We start from the raw sequence: 21089 nt of genomic DNA, 5'->3' as shown, positions 1-21089 counted from the left end.
AGGCCCTTCTTGGAGGAAGTAACAGCCCTACGTCTCGGAGCCCAAAGGCGGTCGACTGATCTCTATGTATATGAGTTACAGGGGTGCGAACCCTTCTACCAGTGGAGGGGGGTGGCTTATATAGAGGACGCCAAGACCCCAGCCATCCCACGTTAGTAGAGGGTTAAAGTACATTAAGATCTGGCGTTACTGGTAATGCCCTACATAAAGTGCCATCATGACCATTAAGACTATTTAATTACAGACCGTTTGGATGCAGAGTAGATCCTGAACTTCTGATGGTCGAGTGCATCTTCATGGTCGAGTGTCTTCTAGCCGGTCGAGTGGAGTCTCCCTTGGTCGAGTGGAGCTTCTCTTGGTCGACTGGAAGGTAGCTTCGTATGATGATGTCCTTGGGCATGGTATCCTAGATAAGTCCATGACCCTATCCTAGGTACATAACCTCATCACTTATCGTAGCACAATGGCTCGTGGCGACCATCAGGATGATGATGTTGACTTCACGGATGCACAGCAACAGAATAGCGCCACTGGTTGGGCAAAAGATGACGAAGAGGTCACTTTCCACCCCCATATGTTTTCAATGTAACATTGAGTTTTCAATCTTCAGTTAGACCTAAATTTTTCATGACATTGAACATGGCAACAAATGATCCTTTTTCTGTTATGTAGAAGAAGAAACGTCATCGCAATAGGGCTTCACAAGAACGCCTGACCATTTTGAATGATGGATTTACTGATGAGCAGAAGGGGGCTGCTGGTGAGATGGGGATGTAGTCTCTGATGGATGTTCGCTGCAAGAACCTAGTGAACCCTATATGCGACTGGCTCGGTGAGATTTATGATCCTGCCTCCAGAGAATTCGTGATTCCGGGATGGGGAAGACTGCCTTTGGATGAGGAATCTGTGTTCTGCACTTTGGGTGTGCCCCGTGGAGAAATCAAAGTCTCGTACGAGGTGAATAATAAGATTGAGGAAGCCTTGTTCCCCCGTTTGTTTCCTGGGGTGTCAACCATGCCGAATACGACTGTGCTGGCAACTTCGCTGGAGGGCATGAAAACCCATGGCGAGGTATTTAAGATGAAGCTGCTCATGTACTTGATCTCAGCTGTCTTTGCGCCTACCACATCTCTTCGTCCAAGCAACAAGTGCTTCCCCATCCTGGTGAATGCTCTCTCTCTACTTCTTTTTTCCCTTCAATTTTTTTGATTTTGATGTCATCTGGAAGCTAGTCACTGCCAGTTTTTTGATGCTTTCATTTGAATGCTGATGCGGCAACTTTTTTGTCCTAAAATTTGTGTTGTGCAGGCGAAGCTGAAAGACGTGAAGAAAATGAATTGGTGTAAATTCATCGCTGACTTCCTGCATGATGCATTCTCAAACAAGATGTACCGGAAGGGTTGTCGCTTGCACCTAATGGTATTTTCCCCACTCTTTTGCAAATACTCTTATTATGGTTCAATAATTTTCCTAAATCAACATCACAGTTGTTGATAAGTGTGAACCGTACAAGATCGTGCATGGAAACCATACAAGATCGTGCATGGCAACCCTTTGTTACATTTTTTATGTGAATCCTTTTACATGTGAAAGTGACTTTTGTTTTAATCCATGACAACTGTAGTTGCTGCCTGTAGGCAATAGCATTTTTCAACAACACAAAAAATGTTCATTTCATACATTCAATCTTTTTTTATACAATCTGCATGGCAACCATGATGCTGAGCTGGTGGCAACTACCAGCATAACAAGATGGCAACTGTCAACAAAGCATGATGGCAACTAACATAGGTAGATGGCAAATCTTTTTCTTCTTTCTCTTCAACTTGATCACTCAAGGAAACTACATAAGCTTCTTTTTCACCATAGCATGATTGCAACTGACATAACTTCCTTTTTTATTGTGTATACCAGCATTTTTCAACAAAGCAAAAAAGTGTTCATTTCATACATTCATTCTCTCTTATACAGTATGCATGGCAACTATGATGCTGAGCTGGTGGCAGCTACCAGCATAACAAGATGGCAACTGCCAACACAAGCATGATGGCAACTAACATAGATAGATGGCAAGTTCTTTCTCTTCACTCTCTTCAACTTGATGACTCAAGAAAACTACATAAGCTTCTTTTTTCACCATAGCATGATTGAAGCTGACATAGCTTCCTTTTTTATTGTGTATACCAGCTCATGTACGTCGATGCTCTTGATCTGTCCACCGTTGACTTTACTGGGATAGGAGGCCTGCCGCCTGCACATAAGTTTGTTGTCTCTATGTGGACGGACGGTGTTGTCAAGGCTGTGCTTGCCGCAGACAGGATAACCGATACGAAATATGGGAAACTGCAGGTTAGTTCTGCCTTCTTTCTTGCACTGCATTCTTTAATTTCGATGTTGCCTAACATGTGAAAAATCCTCGTACGACAATCATTTATGGCTAACAAGAGATAAATACCTTGGCAGCCATGTCCGTCTGCACATGGCAATCATGTCTGACCCCATATGGCAACTCCGTCATCTGTGTCGAAACTCCTTTTTTATTTCCTCTCTTTTTTGCAATACATGAATTGTTAGTCACTGCACCTTATTTCTCTCACACATCTTAGTTGTTTTTTGTTGTTTTCCAGCTGATGGCCAAGAATGCTATAGACTACAGTGTGTTTGGTGGGCCATAAAACTTTGGCAAGTGGATGGATGTGCATTCATCTCCATCTTGTCCTACTGAGGTAATCAAGGATGTTTATTTTGTTTTTCAAAGTTGTTTTTCTCTTTGCATTTTTGATATATATCTTATGTTTTTTTTATTATTACGCACGTGACTCTAATATCTTTGGTTTTTTGCTACTTTTTTGTTTTTGTGCTCAGGCGAGGGCACCTTTTGAGCATCTAGTTGGGCAGTTTGCCTCCGGCATGACCAGCTTGCTTGGGAAGTTGGTTGAGGGTTGGACGACACTTAATGGCTCTGATAGCGATGCGGTTGCGAGGCAGTTCACATCATTTGTTGGAGAACAGACACATCGACCAACTGGTTGCCGTGGCCGGTACGACTACAACAGCTCATAGGAGCTCCCCGACACGCAAGATGATCTAGATGGAGACGCTGGTCTCGACAAGGACGATGACGATGACATGGAGAATGTGCAACATGCAACCAACGATGATGAACATGTTGAAGTTCGTGTAGGTGGTAAGAAGGATAAGGGTGCACCAGATGTCCCTCCACCGGAAAAAGCAGTTGAACAAATAGTTGCGGGAGACACGGGGGTGTCGCCCTCAAAGAGGGGGAGAGTTCTAGAGGATGTTGGGAAGGGCTCTGTTCGCAAGAGGTCTAGGACCGATCCCGTAGCTGCTAGGAGGAGGTTCGACATCTATTTAGTGTTTTGTTTGTCTCTCCTTTTTAATAGACCGAACCTCTTTTCATTGTTTGCTAAGCGCGGCATGATTTTTGTGTCTCACACTTGGTTCCCTTTTTTGCCATTTTTTCTACGTGCAGTGAGGCGACAGCTGGTGGATGAGCAGTTAAGAAGAAACAAGCACCAATGCCAACCCATGTTTCTGCTTGATTAAACAAGGGCGCTCCCACTGTTGGTGACACCACTTTCACTAGGTCGTCTCCTCGTACGTCGATGTCAAACACGGGCGATCCTGTCGTGTTGGAAGACTTGAGGAAGACAAGCAAGAAGTAGGTTATCCCTATTTTTTCATTTGTCATAGTGGTATTCTTTGGTTTGATGCATTCCAGATCATACACAACTTTTTCAGTTGATACATTTATGCGGTAACTACCCGTCTGCTTTTCAATGTAGCTGTTCAGCTTGCCATATGGGCTACTGCCATCAGTCCCACATGGCAACTACTTTTTCCTCATGATTTATTTTTTTGCTGCATGGCAATTGCTAACTAGGCCACATGGCAATTCTTATTCCACTCATATGGCAACTAACAGCTCTCCACTGGCTTCCACCCCCTACATTTGTATTGTGTGCTCATCCATACCTTGTTCTCAAATGGCAGCTCTCACACATCACACATTTTTTCATTTTCTAAGATGAATACCATGGCAACTATTTTTGTTCAAATTTTCATACTCTTCATGTGCTTTCTTGCAGGGTGAAGAAGACTACTATACGCGTGACCAAGCAGAGCCATAGAGACCCACTCGAACGCATTCATTCAAAGTTATCAACAAGTGGCAACTCAGATGTTCATGAGGTGCCAGTCGAGAAAATTGTTGTTGCACCGTCCATTGTTCCCACCAGCTCCGATGCAAGCGGCCGACCATCTCCGCCGGTTGCAGATGTGCAGGCTAGAACAACAGGCATCTGTACATCTGGGAGTGATGAGTCAGTATCTGCCAGGACTGCTAAGATATTGCCACTCTGCTGGCAATGAGGGATGTTGCTGTGAGCCATGCCACCCGATCAACAAGTGTTGAAGTGGATGCTCCCGAGATCAACCTAGGCAAGGAAGATTCCCGCTCATCTGATATGGATTCCAAGCGCGTGGCTGCTGGTACTTATGCGTCCACAAAAGAAGGGGATGCGGGGACAATTCAAAATGAGATGCCATCCACAGGTGAGACTCATGGCACAACAGGTCCAGCTTTTGGTGACCCAGAGGTTACTACGGCGACCGTTGCACGAGCTGGTCTTCCACCCAGGCGTCATAGCCCCCGTAAGCAACCTGCAGACATACCCAATGCACCAGATGTAGCTAGGAGCAGCAGAGATGACTCTGGTTATGTGCCTACTTCCACACTGTTCCCACCACCTGCCAAAAGCAATGTTATGGAGAAAACGGAAGTCCGGAGTACAACCGACGCATGCAGCAAGCCGGGCACGACTGACGGAGGTGAACGTTTGGAGCAGACTGCGTCTTTCACCACCGTGGAGAACCCAAGCTTAAATCTGCGCACTTCTAAGCTCCCAGTCAACATTGGTGTCCCGTACAGCCCAAACAAGAAGATTGGCAAGAAAGATGTGAATGATACCGCTGGCAGCATGCCTCGCCCTACTAATAAGCCTGATGATACTGCAGTAGATGAGGCTGAAATGTTTGTTGATCTGTCACCCCTGGATTCTGCCATATAACTTGTTCGTGATCCGGCTGGTAGGGAGGAGAGGCACCCAATGGCCTTCACCCCACCGAGCTGTAGCCTTGGCATCGATCGCAGTCAAGATGAACCAGTGGCGCAAGATCCTCTGCCAGTTGCCTTTGCTTTCCCGGCAGGCATGGCCCCAATGATGGCACAGCCAATAGCTGATGGCAGGAAGGTTGTGAAGTTTGCAGAGCTGATAGTGCAAGGTACATCTTTTTTGTGTGTTTATCATTTTGTTTTCTACATTTTTTTAGTCTGACGTTTGTCAAAAGCTTTTTTTGGTTTGTCACTGGTGATGGCAAATCTGATCTGATGCACATGGCAACTGGAGTTGCTGCAACATGGCACCTACAGTTTGTTGCCATGTTGCAATTCCATTCGTCAAGCACATGGCAACTTTAGTTCAGCATACTTGGCAACTGCAGTTGTTGCCACATGGCAACTACAGTGCACTACACAAGGCAACTAGAGTTGTCTCCACATGGCAACTCGCTATTTTTGCACCTACATTTCATATTCTGCATCCTTTTTTCACAATAACTTGTTTGTTTCCAAGTATCCTAACCCACTGTTTCGATCCTTGTAGCCACCCCTGAGGAGATTTCGGCGTCACTTGATGATGCATACCACAGGATTGAGGAGGAAGCATTGGAGGGTGGATCCTCACGGGGCCAGGGGCAATCAAGTTCTAATGTGCCTGTTGAGTCCGTATCTGAGGATACCATTAGAAGTGCAGCCCTTGGATCTGTGAGGCAGCATAGGGTAGTTCACGCACCCCCCGCGGATGACTATGAGCCTGAAGTCAAGGCCACAAAGGAGCAGAACCAGCTGTATGATATTGTCAAGTGTTTTGGAAACGCGTGGTCCAACAGCAAGCACATGAAGGAGCTGAAAACGTAACGTCCACACCACATAACCCCTCACTTGCTTTTCTCTTATTTTTTTTCCTTTTGCTATTCCAGCCATGCTTTGTTTATGTTTTATTTCTATTTCTTACTTAGTAGACATGATTCTTTCATGTTATATCATTTTCATATAGCTCGTGTTTGGACAGAACCAAGATCATACAATGTGATGCGATGTACGTTGACCTGGGTGATCTTGCCGAGTCTATGAGGCCATTTGGTAAAATATCGAAGGATGTAGTTGCGTGTGGGATTGACTTCATCAACATGCATATGGATATTTGTCCCGACAAAACAATCATGCAGTACAGTGTGACCTGCAAAATATGGGATGATGACTTCCACCATAAAATCCCGAGGAAGCATTTTGCTGCGCATGGTGAATTCAAGCTCACAATGAAGAAATATGTGAGTATTCCTTATTTTTGCACATTTTGCTCCCATGCTATGTTTTGTCAGTAGCTATGCTTCACACGTGGGCTACACACTGTTTTGTGACAGATGTTCCATGTGGCAACAGCTGCCATGTAAAATGAGGTTGACTGCTTTTTTAATGCTACTTAGGTGACAACTTCAATTAAAATACCAGGCAACTTTGTTCATACATGGATGGCAACTCCTTTTGATTACACATGGCAAAAAACATTCTCTTTGGGTGTATTTTTGGGACACTTGCTGCTTTGTCATTCATGTACCTCTTAGTGCATCCGGCGATATCTTTTCATATCATTTTTCCAACTACATCATTGATGTTTTAGATGTGAACTTTGCTTTTTCTTTTTCCTTCATCTTACTTTGCAGGTACTGTTCCCCATGTTCCAGGAGCTTGCACCACACGACCCACATGACAAGTGTGATCACCACTACGCGATTTGCCTTGACCTGAAGAACCAATGATTTGAGGTGCTTGATTCAATGCGTTCAGAAGCTGATGCAGACCTTACTACACATGTTGAATTCTTCATCAACAACCTCAAAGAGACATGGACCCGTCACTACGAAAACTCAAGGGTCCAGATCAGTCATTTTCCAATCGAGTATGTCGCGATTACGAAGCAAGGAAACCGGTAATTACTATCATTTTCATGTGTCCTCCACACCAATCCTAAACCTTTTTGTCACCTGTGCATCAAAGTTTATGATTTTTTCTGTTCTCTTGAGTTGACCTGATTCTTTTTCTTTTATAGGCATGACTGTGGGTTTCACACATTGGAATACCTTGCAAAGTGGGAAGGTCGACGGGTCCCTGTCGTCACAGCTGCAATGGTCATTGAGCTTCGCAAAATATACACATGGAACTGGTTGATGACTAAAAATTTCAACACGCAGGCCAACACACGAGAGTTCATAGAGGAAGTTATCAAAAAAGCCAACAAGAAGTACAAGTGATCACGTGGTGCTCCATACCGCACAACTACCTTACATTTTGTGGCTGATGAATGTAAGGTATCAACTTTGTTCTTTTAAAACTACTAGTTGACCCGTTGCGCCAAATGGCGCAGAGACCTGCTGAAGACATGTTGTCGATGAAAATAGTTTAATGCTGCAAGAACCTTCAACTAAATCATGCTATTTTTTAAACATGTTTATTACATTGTTAAATAATAGTTTGGGAAAAGGGAAACTTTGCATAATATGCATATATTCAGTTTGAAAATATGGGCACTATGATGAGAGAGTAAAGTTGGCATGGTTGTATTTTTTTAGCAAGTTTGAAAACATGGTTATCATGATGAGAAACCTGGCCATGCATATTTTTCCTGCAAAAAAATAGGGAAAAATATAAGAAACCTAAGAAAAAAACATGTCTGTTGTGCATATACGGAGATATAGGGATCAGGAGGTATTAGGATAGCCCATATGTTATTTAGCCCAACCCACGTAGAGCGATGCCTATGGCCCGTGAGGAGCTGAATATGAAGCGGCAGGGGGCGGAGCCAGCGAAGACTGTCTATCCCCTTCCTTTCTTCTCAGTTCATCAGCTGGGTAACAAAATGGCACAGAGACCCATTGAATCCATGTTCAGCATGAAAAGAAATTCCATGTTTTAGTTGTTTTAGTAGCGGGCAAGCATATATGACAACAAATCTAACCCCCTTTAAAAATAGAGACTTGTCATCTAGAATGAGATATACCTACACATTTTAATTTGGTAGTAGAGTCCCATTTCAAGACTATGTCATGTTGAAAAAATGTGTATTTTTCAGTAATCTCCCGTTGCGCCAAAATGTGAACAGACCCACACCATACATGCTTTGAAAATATTCCATTTATCAGTATTGAGCAAGCATATATGGTTACTATTCTAACCACTATATAAACAAAATGAACAGGGGCTTGTATAAGGGTAACCAAAGTTCAAAAGAAAAAAGTGTTGTATGTTTTTTTTTGATGATTTGGATCTTGGAACACCTGAATAGGCAAGCACAATATTGCAAGTAAGAAAATGTGAAACATTGCTAATAACTTGCCTCATATACATGATAGTTTTAGGTCATACAAGCAATGGGGAAAAGAAAAACAGTCTATATGTGATGAAGCAAGCCTAAGTCAAATAGGTAATGCCCATACAACCAAATTCATTACAATGGATGGATTTCAGTCCTAAAACTGGAAAGTAAATATGCATAACAGAAGTGAATCATAGAACGTGGTTTATACACAGCACGATAGTCTTCCTGTGAGTACAACTTCTACCACACATCGCATGTAAACAAAAGAAAAGTTAACCATACCATACTCAAGTTGACCAGTGCAAAGCTCGCTATAAAATAGAAACTTCAAAGACCATATCAGGTAATATGTTGATAGGATTTAGAGAACAATGTCCGGAAAATAAAAATATTTCTCAGTATATAGTAGGATATCATGCATGCAGCAATCATGTACATAGGTGTTCTCATCAATGAACTAACATCAAGCAGAAAAACTAAAAGGCGCCATTCTAGGAAAGTCTGCATATTCTACATGCATCGACCACCACAAAACTGAAAGGGAAAGCAATATTATTAATCAACAAAATACAAAAATATTTTTTTTCAAAATCCATGAGAATGAATGGAGTGGAAACAGAAAATATTTATAAATCTTTGAAGGATACGAAAGAACTGCAATATTATAGGCTAACGGAATTGATCTTTTCCAGAGAAGATCTTTGCTACAAGAAAAAAAACAGGTTTAACCTTGGAAGAGGATTATTTTTGTTTATGGTGCAATGTAGCTTGCTAGCATTATGCAATGCAATAAAGGAAAAACTACTCTATTAACGGCAAATTATACAGTATAGGTGGTGTTGAAAACAAAACTGATATAAAATGTACATGCCAATGTATCTTAATCATAGCAAACAACAAACAACCAACAATGAGAAAATGCATACCACATAGCAACAGTCAACAATAAGCACATGCATCACCCGCTACTGTGAAAACAGACTCATCCCGTTGGAGAGAAGCATGGTGGAGAAAATCAAAATCCACCAGAATCAAAAAGAAATCAAGCACGTATTACACATAAAACATTTACCCTAAGTTCATGCATTAGAAAAAAAAGGGAGGGCACCACATTTTCTAAAACTATAGTTTAAAGTTAGCAATCTGAACATTGATACGTCTCCAACGTATCTATAATTTTTTATTGTTCCATGCTATTATATTACCCCTTTTGGATGTTTATGGGCTTTATTTTACACATTTATATCATTTTTTGGACTAACCTACTAACCGGAGGCCCAGCCCGTATTGCTGTTTTTTTGCCTATTTCAGTATTTCAAAGAAAAGGAATATCAAACGGAGTCCAAATGTAATGAAACCTTCGGGAGCGTGATTTTTGGAACGAACCTGATCCAGAGGACTTGGAGTGCAAGTCAAGAAGCTCCCGGGGCCTCCACGAGATAGGAGCCCCCCCTATAGGGCGCGCCCCCTGTCTCGTGGGCCCCTCGGGCGTCCACCAACATACTTCTTCCTCCTATATAAGCCTACGTACCCCAAAAACATCCAGGGAGAAGACGAAACACAATTTCCACCACCGTAACCTTCTGTATCCGCGAGATCCCATCTTGGAGCCTTTGTCGGTGCTCCGCCGGAGGGGGAATCGACCATGGAGGGCTTCTACATCAACATCCTTGCCCCTCCGATGAGTTGTGAGTAGTTTACCACAGACCTACGGGTCCATAGTTATTAGCTAGATGGCTTCTTCTCTCTTTTTGGATCTCAATACAATGTTCTCCCCCTCTCTCGTGGAGATCTATTCGATGTAAACTCTTTTTGCGGTGTGTTTGTCGAGATCCGATGAATTGTGGGTTTATGATCAAGTTTATCTATGAATAATATTTGAATCTTCTCTGAATTCTTTTATGTACGATTGAGTTATCTTTGCAAGTCTCTTCGAATTATCAGTTTGGTTTGGCCTACTAGATTGATCTTTCTTGCCATGGGAGAAGTGCTTAGCTTTGGGTTCAATCTTGCGGTGTCCTTACCCAGTGACAGAAAGGGTTGCAAGGCACGTATTGTATTGTTTCCATCGAGGATAACAAGATGGGGTTTATATCATATTGCTTAAGTTTATCCCGCTACATCATGTCATCTTGCTTAATGCGTTATTCTGTTCTTATGAACTTAATACTCTAGATGCAGGCAGGAGTCGGTCGATGTGTGGAGTAATAGTAGTAGATGCAGGCATAAGTCGGTCTACTTGTTGCGGACGTGATGCCTATATACATGATCATGCCTAGATAATCTCATAACAATTCGCTTTTCTATCAACTGCTTGACAGTAATTTGTTCACCCACCGTAATACTTATGCTATCTTGAGAGAAGCCACTAGTGAAACCTATGGCCCCCGGGTCTATCTCTTATCATATTTGCTTCCAATCTACTTTTATTTGCATCTTTACCTTTTGCATCTATATTATAAAATACCAAAAATATATTTATCTTATCATACTATCTCTATTAGATCTCACTTTCACAAGTGGACGTGAAGGGATTGACAACCCCTTTATTGCGTTGGTTGCGAGTTATTTGTTTGTTTGTGTAGGTGCGTGGGACTTTTGAGGAGCCTCCTACTGGATTGATACCTTGGTTCTCAAAAACAGAGGGAAATACTTACACTACTATTGCTGCATCACCCTTTCCTCTTCAAGGAAAACCAACGCAAGCTCAAGACATTGCAAACATATATACATATCCTAGGTGCGAAGAGTATCTTAACCACGGCTCTGGTTTTAGCTAAAACTTGCTTTTTTAGATATAGCAGTAAATAAAAACACAATGAACATCTGAATAAGAATTTATTCTTCTGAAATTAATATGGCATGGGACTGCTGTGGACAATGATGGAACATTTATGGTTACACAGTTTTCAGAATCTTTTTCATTGTCATAGTGGATCTTAGGGAAAATGGACTTTCAATCAACTTCATAGTGGATCTTAGGGAAAAATTTCCTATGCCACTACAACACCGACAAGTGCGACCATGTTTTCGTCAAAACAATATTACCAATTCTTTTGGTTGCAATGAAACACCGAAAACCTGGCTCGAGTACATTTGAACAATAGCATTGTCAACTATCTACATACCTGTAAAATTACATACTCATATATCAAGCTTTCAAAGTATAAGTATTTTTCAGGTCTAGACAGTTCAAGCGACTGAAAGAATATTATCCTTTTTAGTTAAAATTAAATAGCTTAATCTTCTATCAGATTTACATGGGCCTTAGGGTATAGAACAGACTTATAGTTGGATAGTAATTCGTGAAAATAGAGTAACCAGTGATAATCAAATCCATTACTGCATCAAGGTACTTCTTTCACATGATCATGCCATAAAGGCATTCCAGATTTGCAGAAGAAAGGTAGGAAACTCCTACAAAGCAGCAAGCAAAACACCCAGATTCAGAGCAGCTGGGAACGAATAAATTCAGAAATACATAATTAGTAAACATTGAGATTGCACGTGTTCTATTGCTACCTGCCTTCTCTTGTTAAGTAACTCATTCAAAGACAGATAGTAGCTCACTGATTAGTAGGTGGTGGTGTTCTAGATGCTCGTCCCTTCTCACCTTGGGCTCTCTGAATAAGTGATTATGTATTACCAAATCCAATGATGGCTAGCTCCATGAAGATCACACCTGTACCACTACAAGCAAGCAAGCCAACTGTTAGATCTATTTGTCCATATAAGATAGGAGTAGGAATACATGCATATCCTGCTATATGTCATTCAAAATTTCATTTTTCAAATATGCTAGCCTGCTAATTGCATTGGGACAAATTTGTAGAAGAAGCTAATCAGGGCATCTCCAATGCAAGAGTGCTTGTTCAGCACTTAAGGCAATAAAAAATAATAATAACGGAAGTAGCATCGATCTAGCAGTCTGCGACAAATGATGCATGTCAAAACGCAAAACAGATTAACCAAATGAACTACTTACGTTGGGAAGATAGTGGAGAAGGCTGGGGCGGAAGGAGACTGGCCACCTGCACGGACAGAGTCGATGGACGGAGGAACATAGTAGTCGATCGCGGGCGAGACGAAGACGGGCACGTCGGCCGACAGGCGGCGTGCGCCGTCCCCCTGGTGGCGGGAGAGCAGCACAAACTCCTCCGCGGAGGGGTTCAGCACGTCACTCTTGTACTCCTTGGCCTTGGCCGCCTTTAATCTAAAATAGTACCCGTTTTTTAGAACAATCTTAAAAGCTACCTTAGGGCTGCTTGGAAAAAAATTGCATATGTGGAGACGTGAAAGGAGGCAAGTCCATAAATAATGTCTACTCATTCAGGTTAGTGATCAGGTGGCTACAACCGCAAAAAAATGGGGCTTGCTTGGCAATAAAAATAGGTATTCCATAGAACAAGGGGTTGTTGTTTGTTTAAATGGTATTTGCAGTCATAAGGTTGTTAGTTTAACAAATACATGTATACATGTACGCCTACAATCTTACAGTTTGCAGCACATACATCGAGCAAATATACAGCAAAAGTTTAGTTCTGAATTTTGGCAAACAACATAAAGAAATCATATTATTACCTAACAAATACACGTGTACATGCACGCCCAGAAAGCTTAAGTTTATAGGACACGTAGCGAGCAAATATACAGCAAAAGTTCAATTCTGAATTTAGGAAAACAACATCCAGAATTCATATTAGTAACTAACAAATACACGTGCACATGTACGCCTAGAAAGCTTAGAGTTTACATGACACACATCGAGCAAATATGCAGCAAAAGTTCACTTCTTAATTTCCTTTAGGATTGGGGAAGCCGAGAGAGACTGGAAACAACATGTATGTCTAGAAAGCTTACATGACCTCTATAAAGCACTTCTGAACAGGGTTGCTTATCTGCACATACACAAGATACACTCAGACATCATCAAAACTATATTACTTGCATTTATTGCCCATGTATGCATAGCAATAGAACTACAACAGGCGGTATCACACACTGGTCTACTAATCACGAAGACACCCTTCATCTTTTGTTGCAATGACAGTTTGAAGGAAATGACACATAGAAGCACAGTCCTATACATAGAATAACCTGACAAAAACTTGACAAAATCCTAGGCCCTCCCTGGTCAATTTGCACCAAAAACACTGGAGCAACCTAAGGAAAATAAATACAGCAAACATGGCAACCCAACACACCAAATTTACCAGAACAAAGAATGTGAAACTTTATTAACACCTCATGTACATCAACACATCCCCTTCTCCTCATGATGGTTTGGTGCCAAGATACCTTCCGGTGTTGGGGTTTGACCTTGTCTTCTCTTTGCCTGTACTTGTGTTTTATGTCAAAAGCAAGACCGAATAAATTATTCGGATCTGAAGAACACGAATAGTATGGAATATTAATAATGGTGGGCATACAAGGTTCAGGTAGCATTGCTTCAATCTTAGGATGTGTATCTTCTGAATTTGATGCCAAACAACTACGGGTGTCAGCCTACTCATGTGAACAAAAAATTTCAAACAAGAGCACTCAAATATTCATCTTGGAAGGGTCATCTGTACATAATAATTCCATGTACTGATCTATCAGAAGGAGAACGGACAGCCTCTGTTCACATGACCAATACCATATACTGATCTATCAGACCAAAAGGTAAAAACAAAAACTTCTAAGACCTTCATTTACAAATGTAGCTTTGCTCAGTGGGTAAGAGGAGTACAAAATCATGGCATGTGCTCTACTACACAGAAAAATCCGAAAATGCAGGAATAGGTGTGACTGTGTTCAAGAGAGATATAATTCACCTTGCTCTTCTTGATCAAACTCTTCCTAGAAATTCTTCTTATAGTCTCCACAAGTAACTAAAAGTTGAGGAATCAAAATAAGATTATCAGAGAACCTGAGAATCAAGCAGTAAAAACTGAGAAAAAAAAGATGCGGACGTAGGTGGGCAACCTAGATCGGAAAGGAGTGGGAAGCGAAGGGGAAACAAAAGATGTGTTACTCTAGAAGATTTGTGGAAATAAAACATTACCTCGGCTCAGTTGAGTGGTACAAGAAATTGGATGTCCGTGCGAGCTTCTCCAGCTTGTCTTGCTTCATTTTTCTGCAGAAACAAAACACCAAACGACATGTTATTATGAAGTTGCAGCAGATTGTGTAGAGCATAAACAACAGCAAGAAAGCACTGGAACTGTACCAATCTACCTGTATTGGTCCTGAGTCATGAGTTATGGCAGGATTTACTCTCTAAGATTATCCAACACAGGGAGGGGAGGATAACCAGCTGCAGCTCGGGCAGCAAAGCACGTAATCCCCTATAATGGAATTAGGTTCGTTCATTTTTTGGTGGGAGAAACTGTGATGTCTCTAGCCCCTTTTATGTAAATTATGCTCTATATAGTCTTATTACAGTTATATAGGATGATACACCAGAAGGAATTGTGCTCTGCGCAGATTCTCTATAGTGGTGTGACTAGCTGGTTTAGAGGCAGATTGGCATACAAAAGCATATAATATGTTTCTGTTTCCATTTTCTAGATGGTGCACCAACCTTTTTGAAGCTCACATCATTTCTTTGTAGCACAGTTTTCTACCCTTGAGCATATTCACGAGTCTTAAATCTTCAGTTGGCATCAAGTGGGTAACATAGTAAAAGCACCAAGTACCCTTCATGACACTCAAATATAATGCCCTAAGCCTTATTAATCTTGACCAACGTTATAATAACGATGAAAACAACAAGTCATACAGGCAGGCATTGGTTGGCACTGATATGGAAGCCACATTAGCATCCGTAGGAGCAAACAAAACATCAAACCTTGAACAAAACAACACATAGAAACGAGAGAGGGCCATAGGGAGGCGTGGAGGAGAAAAGACCTTGAGCTGCTGTTGTTCCTCTCCATGTCTGGGCGTCATCCTCCTCTCCTTCCCTGCATCCACCAACAAAACAGAGCAAACAGGGAGGCATGAGGGGGAAACCACATCCACGGCTGCCGAAAAGAACCAAACAGAGAGGGGGGAGAGGGGAGGGGGCACCTTGAACTCTAGTGGCTGGATGCCAGCACCATGGAGGTCGAGGTTCAGGTGTAAGAAGCCCTCGACAGCGGCTACCTAGGTGGCTGGGTGCGCCCCTCCTGCTGCTCCTCCTCCTCGAGCACGACAAGGTCGGCGACTGCAGTGCGAGAAGAAGGCCATGCTCCTGTATCCTGCTGCTCCCCTCCTGTCTCGAGGGCGAGCTCCTCCTGCCGAGGCCGGATCAAGGCTGACGGGCGCCAGCAGAGCACGGGGCAGCCGAGGTCGAGGCGCAATGGAGAGGAAGGGGAGCGGGGCGGATCAAATCAAGCGCCGCCGTCGTCTCCCTGTGCCTGCCGCTGGAGGGAACGGTGAAGGGGAGGAGGAAGCGACGCGGTGGAGAGCAGGGTAGAAGGGGAGGACCTAGGGTTTGTGGCGGCTGAGGGGGAGAGATCGAGGAGGGAGGGTTGTGGAGTGCGGGCGATTGGATTGGGCCGAGGGGCTTTCGACGGCAGGGTTACCCATGCCCCCGCAAATGGCGCGACGTGCACGCAGCGTGTGGGGAGAGGTCGCACTCACACCTCGAAACGGCTTACCCAGCCAATACGCATAGAACAAGAGCCCACCGGTCATTGGCCATGCAAACTTACCACGCGGTCAAAACCAACAGCGAGAGCAGCGAGCATCTAACGGTCGAAACAAAGTCAAAGACCAGTTTAACCACGATCGAACGACCATCGAAGGAAGCAATCGGGGGAGCCTTCTCCATGCGAGTTGGCTAGCCTCATTATTGTTTTAAATGTGCGTGCACTATGTTATGACTGCAACCCTCCCGTAGTCTAGTATATAGTGGTGGCGTGTGAGTGGCATTGAATATTCTGTAATATATGTGTGGATGTGAACCTACTTAGGTTTGACAGCAGATACGTTTATGTTCAGTACTATTTATGTGTTTGTGGTTGGTAGTACCAGTTGGGTGTTTGAATGCGTCTATGATGCCTGAAAACATGGCAAATATAGTTGATCAGACACGGTTAGTGAAAGTAATTGTTTTGTTTTTTTGTTTTTTTGGGCAACTGCATGATATTTGACATGGTAACTGCATAACATATAACATGGCAAACACAGTTTATCTAACATGGCAAATGCAGTTCATAAAACATGGCAACTGCAGTTTTGTCTCACATGGCAACTAGATATCATTTCACATGGCAACTGCATTTTCATTACACATGGCAAACTATAGGTGATTTCACATGGCAACTACGATTTCATGCTTACAATGTACCCAGTTGCCTTTTTTCAATAGATCAGCATGTCAAAAAACAGAAACAAAATGCGTGGTCCGAAAACGGAAAATCTGCGCGATGGCAGATTAGTAGAAATCACATGGCGGATTCAATGGAAGCTGCATGGCAGATTTAGCAGCACATATGTGGCATGCATGCCATTTCTTTCAAATTCTGTTGTCCACTAATAGTCATTCTCAAATTTTTAAAATCCTGACCATATACCTTACAAAAGATGTCACCAGCACCTAAGTTACAATCCTCCACAGTTGCTTTTATGAATTGCCCGCCCCTTTCTTTGTTTTCCTGTGTTTTGCTTGAATTTCCAACCCTGATTTGTATCTTATCTCTTTTGGACGCCCTTTTGTGATGGAACGGGGCAAGTTCTTGACCTGGGTTTGCGTGCTTGCTGTTCCAGATCCTACCTCCGAGTTTTTAGATGACGGACCCGTGGATGAAGGCACACTTGAGGTGCGGGGGAACCTGTGTAAGGCTTCTTCAGCCTTCCTCTTTTTGGTCTCATCAAGCTCTCTTTTCAGGGCTCTTCTGTGTTTTTCTGCCACTCTTGTTGTCTCATCACTCTTGCATGCTTCATCTATTAGTTCAGCATAGTTCTTGGTCAACACAGCATGCCTCACGGCTTCCATGGTTGCCTCCGGTCTCTCATCATGCACGACCAAAACTGCATTTGATGTTTGTGGCCCCAACGCATCATCAGCGTCCCAAGACCATCGCCGCCTTATGAAATGGCGGGGCAATCGCGTGACCGCATGCATGTCCATTACTTTCAGTATGTGACAGCACACAATCCCGTCGCGTTCGAATTTGCAGCAATGGCAGTAGCATCCGTCTTCGTTTATCGTGGCTTTCACATACTAGTTCATTCCCTTGTCCGGGTCTTCAGGTTCTGAATCCGACATGCCCAATAGTGAACACACCTTGAACGTATGTCCGTCCACCTGGTAAGCCGTGTACATGTTGGCATGCTTTATTTATTCCTGGAATCTGCATGTTTTTTGTGTTTTGTTAAACTCTTATATGATGTTTGTAGCACCTTACGTTTATGTAGGCCGTAACATAGCAAAACATATATCTAAAACCAATGATGGCAGTGAAATCCTGTTTTTTCATACATCTGTTCTTGTGTTTTTTGTTTCCATATGGCAACTGCACGATATTTTTCACATGGCAAAATGCATAACATTTTGAATTGGCAAATGCATTTTATTTAACATGGCAAATGCAGTTTATAAAACATGGCAAATGAAGTTTTGGGCCACATGTCAACTACGTATCATTTTCATATGGCAACTACAGTTCATTACACATGGCAACTACAGTTCAACACACACGGCAACTACATTTCATTACACATGGCAACTATAGATCAAGCTTAAATTGTACTAAATGGCTATTTTCAATAGATCAGCAAGTCAAAATGGCAACTGGATTGCATTCTATATGGCACCTACTATCTTCATGCTTGTGCAAATAAGACGGTATCATAATCGACTTACTTGTTAAAAATCTTGTTGGTATATATCTTGCTCATCTGCCTCTCCATTGGCAAATGTGTTAGCAATTTAGGCTGCTTGAGTGTGGTGTTCGCCTCTTGCTGTAGCTCAGATCCCAGTATTTTCTGTTGCAAAGCTGTGTATTGCTTGGCAAACTGCAACAATAAGTTGCCAGGGCTCACGTACCGCTTCAAAACAGCGTTGAACCCCTCGCTGCGCTGCGTAGTCTGTAGAAATGGGAAGAAACACTGCATGAAGTAGGCTGGCACCCAGTACATTCGCTTCTCCCACAGGCCAGCAAGTGTCTCATTGTCTTGGACTTGGTATGTTTCAATCATAGCCGTCCAACTCCGTTCAAACTCCTTTATCATCAGGCTGTGGTCCACGCACAACTCGAATGCCTTGTCCAGCTCTGGACGGTCAGCAAAAAATGGTCCTAGCGTCTCCTCAGCCTTTTTAATAATATGCTACCTCCAGTGCATGTGCACTGGCAACAGAAAGACCTCCCATATGCATGCACACATGCTAAAATCCTTATTTGTTATGATGTTCATCGGAGCAAGTCCATCCATGCACTCTAAGAAGGTTTTGAATAGCCAAGTGTAACCATCCGTATCTTCGTTCCGAACGAGTCGGCAACCGAACTACAATGACTGATTGTGGTTATTTATTCCTATGAATGGAGTATCTTGTACATATTAGCGAGATATGTCGCGTCGAATGATATGCAATCACAGAAATATTTGTAGGCCCTGCTTGCAGCACCATCCACCCAATACATGTTTCTGACATGGTCCTCATCGTCCAATCTTATCCCGTAGAAGAAATCAACATCTTCTTTTGCTTTCTCTTCAAAGTAGGCTATCGTGGCTTCTATGTCAGCCAACCTGCTCTCTCTATGGTACTTTGCCTTTAGGTTTGTGACATCTGTTGGTATGTAGGGCATGCTACTCAGTATACCATCTCCGATGTGGATCAAGGACAGTATTTGGACCATTCTTGATGGACCGACGTTACAATCATGTAGCAACTTTACGAATTTCTTCTCGAGGGGGCAGAATCCTCTGTGAGCGCTCAGAAATTTTACCAGATCAAATTTCTTTATGAGTTTGTGGTTGTGTTCGTTGAAATAGTCGGTGACCACCCACTGTGCTCCATCTGCGTTTAGCTTACACCGGACATGGCATTCCGTCTTGACAATGATACCTCTCTTTTGTTCCGGCACGACAGGTGCAACACCTTTCCCCTTCTTGTTCCTTCATGCCTTGTAGCACCTTATCTCACCTCTGTTGTACTCGTTAGTTTTTTTAGTTTTCCTATGGTATTCGGTGTTCACCGCAAATCCATGGAACATTGCATATGTCTGGTAGAATTCCTTGGCATCTTCAAACGAATCAAATCTCTGCCCGACATATGGTGGCTGAGGTACCATGATTTCTGATTGCCCATCTTCTTCACCCACTTGTGCTTCATCATCAGTTTCATCATTCACTTTAGTATTGGCGGCTGTTTTCATCTGCTTGAGTGTTGCTTGTGCTGGTGTGCAAAGGTGTGCTTGTCGATATTGCTAGAATGATTGCCATTTCCGACACTGATTCTGCATTGTTTGTGGCAGGACTGTTGACTGGCTGGTGGAACGCTTCTTCCGTGTGCTCAGAGGTTCCCGCAGTAGATGTCCCCCCGCCGCTGTTGATTGTAGTCGAAGGCTCTGCAAAAAAATAGGTACATGTGTAAGCATTGCTTGAATGGAAGGTTTATCATAACGGAATATAGCAACTACATCTGATTTGGCAAGATATCATTCATACAACAAGCCATGACATCTGCATCTGGCCATGCATGGCAACTGCAGTTTTTCAGCCATGGCAGCTACAGTTCAACAACCATGACAGCTACTGTTGTCAAGACATGGCAATCAACATCTTTAGCATCAAACACATGCATTCTAGGTGCACGTGTCCACTTGGTAGCACTTTTGTTGTTTTTCGCCACCACCATGACAAATCCACTTTCCTCCATGCTTTTCCACAAAAGCAAATGCACTATTGTTTTGCTAGTTCATATATTTTTTACCTTGTTATGCCGCATGTGCTAACCGCATCTGGTTTGTCATTCCAATTTGATGTTCTCTATCTGCAATAGCGTTGGCCTGCAACTGTGAAGCTTGCCACGAGATGTTTGCCGATGTGGTTCCGCCATAACAACCTGTGATCATTTAGCAGTTGGTCAATGCATGACAACTGTGTACAACATGACACGTGTAGTAGTTCAACCATGCCACACAGATTTTTGTTCACACTTGTCATCCATAGTTGTTTAGACACATGCAATCACATTTGATTAGGCATGGCAACTAGAATTGATTTGCCATGGCAACTGCATCTGTCCATGCATGGCAACTATAGTTGTCCAGGCATGGCAAATGCAATTGTACAGGCATGGCAACCAAGGAATAGCACTGTAGTTGTACAGGCATGACAAATGCAGCTGTGTATGCATGGCAATTGCAGTTGTCCAGGCATGGCAAATGCAGCTGTCCAGGCATGGCAACTGCGTCCTGGCAAATCACCACGAAACCCCCAATGTCACCTATGTTCATTCTCCTGAATCACTGTCCACAAATTCACTTCATACGTCTCACCTGTGTACGACGTTGATGGCAGGTACATGGTTGCCACGTGCTACATGAAGGCCCTGCGTATTTCCATACAAATCGTAAGTCTTTGCCATCCTTGCAAGTTTAATTTCATGTCCACATCAGTATGTTTATTTTTCGTATGCGTTACCTTGATTTGCCACAC

At 42.8% G+C, this 21089-nt stretch overlaps 1 protein-coding gene across 9 annotated transcripts; it reads right to left on the bottom strand.

The window, feature by feature from the left end:
• Positions 1–11822: 11822 nt before the first annotated feature.
• LOC123092245 (uncharacterized) lies at positions 11823–15982 on the bottom strand. Of its 9 annotated transcripts, none has more exons than XR_006444453.1 (8): positions 15510–15982; positions 15351–15403; positions 14503–14574; positions 14273–14329; positions 13701–13961; positions 13317–13354; positions 12442–12669; positions 11823–12146 (listed from the first exon to the last, which is right to left on the bottom strand). XR_006444453.1 is itself a non-coding variant. In XM_044513976.1 (8 exons), the coding sequence occupies exons 4-7, from the start codon at positions 13899–13901 to the stop codon at positions 12092–12094; spliced, it is 522 nt and encodes a 173-aa protein (XP_044369911.1). In that variant the 5' UTR covers positions 13902–13961; positions 14273–14329; positions 14503–14574; positions 15351–15496; the 3' UTR covers positions 11823–11873; positions 12070–12091. The 9 variants fall into 9 exon arrangements, 5 of the variants coding, with proteins under 5 accessions (XP_044369911.1, XP_044369905.1, XP_044369891.1 ...); XM_044513976.1 differs by lacking the exon at positions 15510–15982 and having other exon boundaries at positions 11823–11873; positions 12070–12146; positions 15351–15496; XM_044513970.1 differs by lacking the exon at positions 15510–15982 and having other exon boundaries at positions 11823–11873; positions 11979–12146; positions 15351–15493.
• Between the last annotated feature and the right edge of the window lie 5107 nt (positions 15983–21089).

The sequence above is a fragment of the Triticum aestivum genome, chromosome 1B (assembly GCF_018294505.1).
Source record: "Triticum aestivum cultivar Chinese Spring chromosome 1B, IWGSC CS RefSeq v2.1, whole genome shotgun sequence".
Taxonomy (NCBI): Eukaryota; Viridiplantae; Streptophyta; class Magnoliopsida; order Poales; family Poaceae; genus Triticum; species Triticum aestivum.
Note: the sequence above shows the minus strand (reverse complement) of the source record. Positions and strands in the feature narration are given on the sequence as shown.